The 8467-nt window shown below is 39.1% G+C and overlaps 1 protein-coding gene across 1 annotated transcript; it reads left to right on the forward strand.

Moving 5' to 3' along the window:
* The first annotated feature begins 1100 nt into the window (after window positions 1-1100).
* Window positions 1101-8343, forward strand: zgc:165520 (SynN and SNARE domain-containing protein). The gene is made up of 10 exons (XM_026360251.1): window positions 1101-1130; window positions 1619-1693; window positions 1781-1880; window positions 1992-2066; window positions 2467-2537; window positions 3451-3559; window positions 4202-4275; window positions 4440-4574; window positions 6259-6369; window positions 8266-8343. Exons 1-10 carry the CDS (start codon window positions 1101-1103, stop codon window positions 8341-8343), a joined length of 858 nt encoding a protein of 285 aa, XP_026216036.1.
* Window positions 8344-8467: the final 124 nt, after the last annotated feature.

The raw sequence follows: 8467 nt of genomic DNA on the forward strand, positions 1-8467 counted from the left end.
ATAATTTAGTACATGTAAGTGTTCAAATAGCTAATCATTATAGTGCCTGATCACAACAGAAGTCATCTCAAGACATTGAGAGGTACACTTTCTATAGATAGATAGATACATACATACATAGATAGATAGATACATAGATAAATAGATAGATAGATAAATAGATACATACATACATACATACATAGATACATACATAGATAGATAGATAGATAGATAGATAGATAGATAGATAGATAGATAGATAGATAGATAGATAGATAGATAGATAGATAGATAGATAGATAGATAGATAGATAGATAGATAGATAGATAGATAGATAGATACATACATACATACATACATACATACATACATACATACATAGATAGATAGATAGAAGCCAGTGGAAATGTGTTATGTGGTCAGATAAGTTGTATCCAACAACTTGTAAATATTTTACTTGATTGACTATAACAGCACAATGTTCTACATACCAACATATATAGACCATATGTGATCCTGCTCATTGTAACATCCCCATTTACGTAACTTTATATCAATGAAATTAATAACGTAAATAATAAGTAATAAATTGCACTGCTATATTTGTCCATTAGCCTAATTGATAACTATGTGTACTAGCTGTGGAAAGGGTGATCGGGGGAAGGGGGTGGGGGGGGTTGAGAGAGGTTTATCGCCCTGGACACTGCTGTCCTAATCCGTACTTAGAGGCTTAGAGGGACCTCAGGTTAGTTTGACCACAAATACTAGTTCACCGAAGAGCATCCAAACAACCAGGGCCCTCCATTCATGTCAGGATTGACTGTCTTCACCTTTTTTTTAACTCCCTTTTATATTTGCTGCTCTTTCTCTGACTCTGACTACTGTTCTCCACTCAGATCTCCTGGATTCACTGAAGGAACTGATCGTTTCCTCCGGGATAACTTGGAGGCCATCTTAATAGCTGTGAAGGGGTAGAGAAAGCATTGCTGTCTCAGATCTATCTATCTATCTTTCTATCTATCTATCTATCTATCTATCTATCTATCTATCTATCTATCTATCTATCTATCTATCTATCTATCTATCTATCTATCTATCTATCTATCTATTTGTCAAGATGAAGGACCGACTGTCTCAACTCAAGGAGGTAGGCAGAATATTTGCAATATATACAACTGTGGAGCAGTTGTATATATTGAGCAGTTGCTATAGCACAGACCTATTGCACCATCATGTATAATATGTGCAGTATATGGAGATACTGTCTGCTTTGATTTGACCTAAACTGTACAAAAGAGCACATTTGGGAATCAGTATCATTTCTTTGTAAATATGTCATTATAAGTAGAATGACATCACTGCATGCAGTTAACTAAAAAAAAAAATTCTGTGCTACATATAGGTACAAGGATTACCAGAAAATGCTTGAAGATCAGTTGTGACTCACTTGTTCCCATTGTCTTGTTTTTAATTTAATGCCAGAAGGAAGTAGACCTCTTTTTCCCTAGACTGTTGTATATTTCTATGTTTGATAGATTGTGTAATAAGTCTGCTGGGGTACATGCTTGTTCATTACCCGCTGAAGGTGAGCACTGACAGCTTTTTCATTTGTATATGTGTGTGTGTGTTTAACAGAAGAGTGATGCTGGAGATGATGACATTGAGATTCCCATGGAGAGCAAAGATTTTATGGATGATTTCTTTGCTCAGGTATTCTGTCTGCCTGTTTCTGTTCCTCATGTTCGTAAACAAAAAATGTGTTTATTGATTACTGATCCCTGTGTGCTTGGGTTTCAGACTGAAGACATCCGTCTCAGCATTGATAAGATTGATGAGAGTGTCACAGAAATCAAAAAGCTCTATTCAACCATCTTGTCGGCCCCGACATCTGAGCAGAGTAATGTCTTCCTACACAAACCCACCTGAACTTGTTTCACGGCCTAACACAGTCATAGTTTCTCTTCTTGCTGCTCATAGTAATCTCTGTTGGCTCTCATGGTTCTTTCAGAAACACAAGATGACCTTGAAGCCCTCACCAATGAGATCAAGAAGTCGGCCAACAATGCCAGAAACAAGCTAAAGAGTCAGTATTTGATCTTCTTATGGTTTTAGGCTCACGTTTTGTTCTCAAGTGTTATTATAGTCTGTGGGGTCTGAAGATTTGACTCCCCTGAGATGCTAACTAAAAAAACATCTGCACAGTGTAGTGTGAGTCCAAATGCCAATCACTGCTCCCTCCTGCCAGTTTTAATGATTAGTTTAACCTATCACAGCTGGAAATACTGCATCCTTAACCATAATTCTAACTGTTGTATTTCATTTGGGTATTACAGTGTCAACATGTGCACAGATCTGTGTCAGTATCTCTGGCAAAGACCAGTGCAGTACTCTTCTTTGTAACATCCATGCACAGTCTCTGTCAAAGAAACAGCTGGCCCACAGTGCTGGTCATTTACTGACTGTTGTTGGTGTGTTTTCAACAGGTATTGAGCGCCAGCTTGAGTCAAACAAAGATGAGAGAGCCTCAGCAGACCTCAGGATACGCAAGTCCCAGGTGAGACAGTACAACAGTAACACACAGTGTGTAGAACTGGAGGTTAAAGGTCAAGATGTTGATGCTTCTGGAGGTGAAAATTGTCTGCAAAAACATCTGACCTCTGTAAATGAAACACATTTTGAATGCTTCCTCTAAAAAACCTAACTCAAACCTTTAATATTTATAGAGAGGCTGTAGACATACACAAACAATCAATATTTACGCTAAAGTACAAGCACTTCCCTATAAAATACCCCACTATAATACTGTAATAATACAGTACCACCATATAAATGGTGTATTTAAACATTCTTGAATTTGATGCCATCACATAATAGCATACATGTATCACAGTTAGTCCAGAGTTATTTGACAAACATTCAAAGATTTAAATGTGGTGAAAAACTAACTAACAGCTGCTTCATAATTTACACATCAACATTTATTAGCTCATCATATTTTGGTTTTAATTACTCTGCAAAAGAAACTACAACTCAAGCTGTGAAACAATATTCTCCTTCTGCAGAGTAAACATAAAGGTAACATAAAATGGTACATAAAGTACCTCATAATCGTACCTATTGTGTACTTCGGTACTTTGAGTAAACAAGAGGTGCTTAGTGTCTCTGTATTTATACAGACTATAGAAAAGCTGGAAAACTGTTGGTTTATTGCTGGTTAATTTGTTGACTTAACTAAATAATGCATAATATATTTAGTCAACTGAGCTCATGATTTGATGTTCTGATACTGAAAAACAATTATAAGTGATTAAATTACAATGCGATCATACCAAATGCTTATTTAATCTTAATCCTTGTAACGTGTTTTCCTTTACTGTCTTACTAATTAATGAGTTAACAGGACTTCCTCAGTTTGTAAGAAATCACAGGTTGACATTCAGTTTTATCAGCACTCTTTCAACTTTCAGCATGCTATCCTGGCCAAGAAGTTCGTAGAGGTGATGACAAAGTACAACGAGGCACAAATGGACTTCAGAGATAAGAGCAAAGGCCGAATCGCTCGACAGCTGGAGATCAGTAAGTTACAGCTGCTTATGCCACCATTCAGGTAAAATACTGTGACCACATATGGACACAGCTTTGGCTTTGAGTTAAACCCAATACTGATACTGGAGTCGTTTGGACATGGCTTTAGAAGTCATGTGCAACTTCATCAACACATTACATGAACATATTCAAGCTACCACTGGTCCTCCACCATCAGAAGGTAGTGGGAACTCGGCCTGTGATTAGAACAGAATGGAGACTCTTTGGGAAAAGAACTGAGTGAATTTTAGACTGAATCATGATTCATAATGATAAATAAGCCACAATTATGAAGCATTTATTATTCAAATTCAAGTATGTGTAATGTTTTTGTTAAACTACAGTTTTGTAGCAACTTACATACTGGCTGCAGTTGTAACAGGACAAGTGTCACTTTCAGCTACTGTATGGAGATTAATTAAAAGAATTAATGCCACTGATACTACATTTGGGCTAATGTACAAAGCTTTTACATTTTTTTTTTTACAAATTTACAATTATTTTTGTCCTAAAAGCAGAGCTTTCAGTTTGGGCATAACACCTTTTTAATTACTACTTACATTTCTAAATGTGCTCCCTCCTTTTGTCATGTCACCCATATCATGTTAAACACTGTCTATCTGTCCCTCAAAGCGGGGAAAGCGACAACTGACGAGGAACTGGAAGAGATGCTGGAGGGAGGAAACTCTGCTGTCTTCACTGCTGGGGTAAGATGGACGGCATGGAGATCTATGTATGTTAATACATGCAGAGAGGAGAAACCCAGAGAAAATATTAAAAGCAGAGCTAATATTATAGTTGATTAGTAGACTAATTTCTGATTCTTCTGACTTGCCTCGTCTTTGTTTGGGTTTCTTCCTCCCACCCTCAGATTGTGGACTCTAAGATCAGCCAGCAGGCCTTGAACGAGATTGAGGCCCGTCACAAAGACATCATGAGGTTGGAAAGCAGCATTAAAGAGCTCCATGACATGTTCGTTGATATTGCCATGCTGGTTGAGAACCAGGTACAAACATACACACACACACACACACACACACACACACACACAGGTATAGATTTACAGTACAGACAGATTTACAGTTCTGAAAGCGCAAAGGTTTGAAAAGCTATGCTAAGTTGAAGTAAGATGTTTTTCTGTGCCTTTGTAAAGAATTGCTAAGATTGTATAACATTTAATAAAAAGTTGGGCCGAGGTGACATCCATCCCATCTAGAGATTATTTGCCTGCAACTGCTGAACTTTGTGAAGACTGAGTCTCCCTGTGTTTTGCAGGAACAACCTGATCACATTCATACAGTTCAACATAATCCCCACTGGAAGCTACCCAGTACATCCACAGTCTGACCTGTGGCCGCTGAGCAGCTTCACTCAAGCAGCCGGCATTAAGGTCACTAGAGTGGTGTTGATGAGGGAGAGAAGTACAGCTTTGATTCAAACAAGACTTAATGCTGCCAATCTGGGCACTTCTCTAATTTTTAGCCCTTTTAGGCTACAAATTATTACAAAATGCAGTGTGATGGGAATGGCGGGGTCACTAGGGGGAGGCCTAGCCACCACTGTGAATAATGGCAGCGATATAATGTAAAGCTGTCTTCAATGCACATTCCCTAGTTCAGTGTTTCTAGTTGGGAATGCAAAGCATTCCAAGTTTCACCAGTCGACAACATGTCTGACAACAAGAAACTCCATGGATGTAGGACAGATGTAGGACACATCCATCCATCACCCTCATAAATGAATATAAAACTAAGAAAATAAGAAATATCACAGTATAGAAAGAAATATTTAATTAAAGTGATTTCATAATATCCAAATATGCATGTGAGGTATTGTGTTGGCAGCTGGAAGAGAGTCTGTGTTCATTTCAGGTATGTCTCTGAGTCTGGACGTGTCAGTATTTAGTTCTCTGTATCACCTTCCAGAGGGTAACAGAGCAAAAAGGTGGGGACAGGGTGCCTTTTATCCTGTGTCATGATGTTGTCTAAAAATGTCCTCTGGGGTGACTTTTCTTTAAAGTTAACCTACCAGGCTGTGATACAGTCTGTGAGCACACTGTGGATGGAGCAAGGTAGAAGGCTCACAGGTGGTCCTTTTTCAAAGTGCATAAGAAATAGAACCTGTCAGCAGATAGACACTACACTACACTACGAGCCATGTCACACATCATTTACTATTATAAGTTAAGCAAATGAGACTTATTCATTTCAAAATATCAACGTTTGATGTTCCATCAAGGGCAGCATATCTGTTGGTGGAAGGAAAGGTGATGTGAAAGCTGTACGTTGTGAAGTCGCTTGCTGGAAAGCAGTTCATCCTGTTTTATTTCTGTATTTCTGAAGAATTGCCCTGAACTGTGTTTGTTTGGTGAAACAATAACTTCTGAACATAAATTATCTTCTTCACAAATGGTCATTAATGCAGTTTGTATGGAACATTAAACCATAGTTTAACTATATTTTAGGATATCATATTATAAACACATAATAAAAGCATTCTGAGTACTATAATTGCCAAATGCTCCCAGAACTGTGCAGGGGAAACTCTACAGCTTTGTTGGAACAGATATCAGATATCAGGTCAGCTGAACTCAGTCCCTACAGTGTGACACATTGTTCCTGCATGGTTCAAAATCACAAACACACACAGCTTATTATCTGTTCTTTATCTGTGTGTTCGTCCTCCTCCAGGGTAGCATGATTGACAGAATTGAGAGCAACATGGACCAGTCGGTGGGCTTCGTAGAGAGGGCGGTGGCCGACACCAAGAAAGCAGCTAAATTCCAGCAGGAGGCACGCAGGGTAAGTTGACTCAGCAGTGACATAGTCACATGGTTCTACTGACCTGAGCACAGACCTTCAGGCTTAAGATCACTTTCATACCTCACATAAGCCTTCGAGTTCATTTAACCAATCATACATAACAACAACAACACCAACACTAACCTACTTGATACCAGGTTTAGGAACTGGATGCGCACAAGGCCCCTATGCCTTAGGAGGGAGTTCTATCACACTTTTACTGCTCAAGTCTGAGTGTGTGCTACTTTTTCTGTTGTCATGAGCTTAGATCCACTGAAACACCTCATTGTTTTCAGTGTCTGTTTTGCCTTGTTGCTGTTGTTCACAGAGCAAAACCAGCTTTGCTCGAGCATGTTCATTTTGCTGTCTTAGGGATGGAAGGGGAACCTTGTGCATTTCTAAGATTCCTGAAAGGATGAAATGCAGTTTTTATTATTAGTTTTGATAAATATAAAAATATTACTACTCCTTAAGTGTTTGAAAGAGCCCCTCATGACTCCTTCACATTTCACATGACAGTCAGTGTTCTAATGACTACTACTATAAGCCAAAGACTGGACTGAACTAACTAGTGTGGTCAGTATAGACTAAACTGTGGATCACCTTTCATTGATACGACACTCAAATATACCAAGGTACACCCAGCACTACTATTTATCTATCTGCAGCTATTATATACTGTTGAGTACACGTACAATCAAGTTGGTTTTTGCATGAGGTTAAAAAAAGTTAAATGTGCAAGAAAATAAAAAAAAATGAAAATAACCCCATTGCAGAGAATGCAAAAATGTTGGCAGTGGCAAACTCAACTGTTTGGTCAGTTTTGAAAAATAAGGAATTAAATGGCAGCTCAGCAACAGCAAAATCGTGGAATACCATGGAAAATAAATGAAGTCAATAAGTGCAGGACTCATTGAACCAGAAGAGAAAAGAATGATGACGAAAGGAACATATCAAGATCCAAAGCAACCACATCATGTGTCCAACACGGTGGTGTTTATTTATAATGTGACAGCTGACAGGAGTAGCTAGATTAATTCTGAGGTGTATAGGACTATGCTCTCTGCTTAAATTCAGCCAAATGCTGCAGAACAAGATTCATACATAAACACAACAGCTGTAGAGTTTCACAATATGTTATAGTCATTATGTGCCACAATGGCACACTTTGCAATTGCCCTCACCACTAGAGGCAGCATGAGGCGGTGTCTGCAACCCACAGAAGTTGCTCAGGTAGTGCAGCTCATCCAGGATGGAACACTGATGCTCAGTATAGCAAGAAGGTTTGCTGTGTGTCCCAGCACAGTGTCAAGAGCATAGAGGAGATACCAGGAGACGTGGAGGGGGCCATAGAAGGACAACAACCCAGAAGCATGATGAAGGCGTTGATGCTATGAACTGATCTGCCTGTTCCCCAGACCTGAATCAAATTAAGCAGCTCGAGACATCATGTCTCGTTCCACCACTGACACTACATCACACCACAGACCAGGAGTCTGATGCCCTGATCCCTGATCAGTTCTGCGAGGAGATATCTCAGGAGAACATCCGTCATCTCATCAGGAGCATGAGCTCACTGTAGTTTAAGTGTTCCCTTAGTGCAGTGTATATCTGTGGTAACTATAGGTGTAATTAATTATAGAACCACAAACAACTCCTTCATTAAATGAAAATACATTATTTCAAATGTTTAAAATATTTATTACGAGTTTGAGGTCCTGGGCTTAAACCATTTGGGTTTTATCCTGTTCCCCACTTCAGCTTGGATATGACTTAAATTTGATTGCTTGATTGATATATTGCAGTCTCTGGATTTCGTTTTGAGTGGTTTCAAACACAGTGTTGTAACACCATCTTCCTTTCTGTTTCTGCATCTTTTTATCTCCTGGTTTCCAGAAACAAATGATGATTTTCTGCTGCTGCGTGATCCTGGCCATCGTCCTTGGCTCATTTGTCTACAGCTTCATTAAATAGAAATCCTGTGTGAGGACACCCACCAGCTGAGTCCACACAGCAGAGGACAAGGCCAAAGCAGAGCTGCTGCCAGCTGGTCTCAAAACAGAGTGCTGGCTCTCAGCTTAGCTCAACTTCTTCATTT

Source organism: Anabas testudineus, chromosome 1 (assembly GCF_900324465.2).
Source record: "Anabas testudineus chromosome 1, fAnaTes1.2, whole genome shotgun sequence".
Classification (NCBI taxonomy): domain Eukaryota; kingdom Metazoa; phylum Chordata; class Actinopteri; order Anabantiformes; family Anabantidae; genus Anabas; species Anabas testudineus.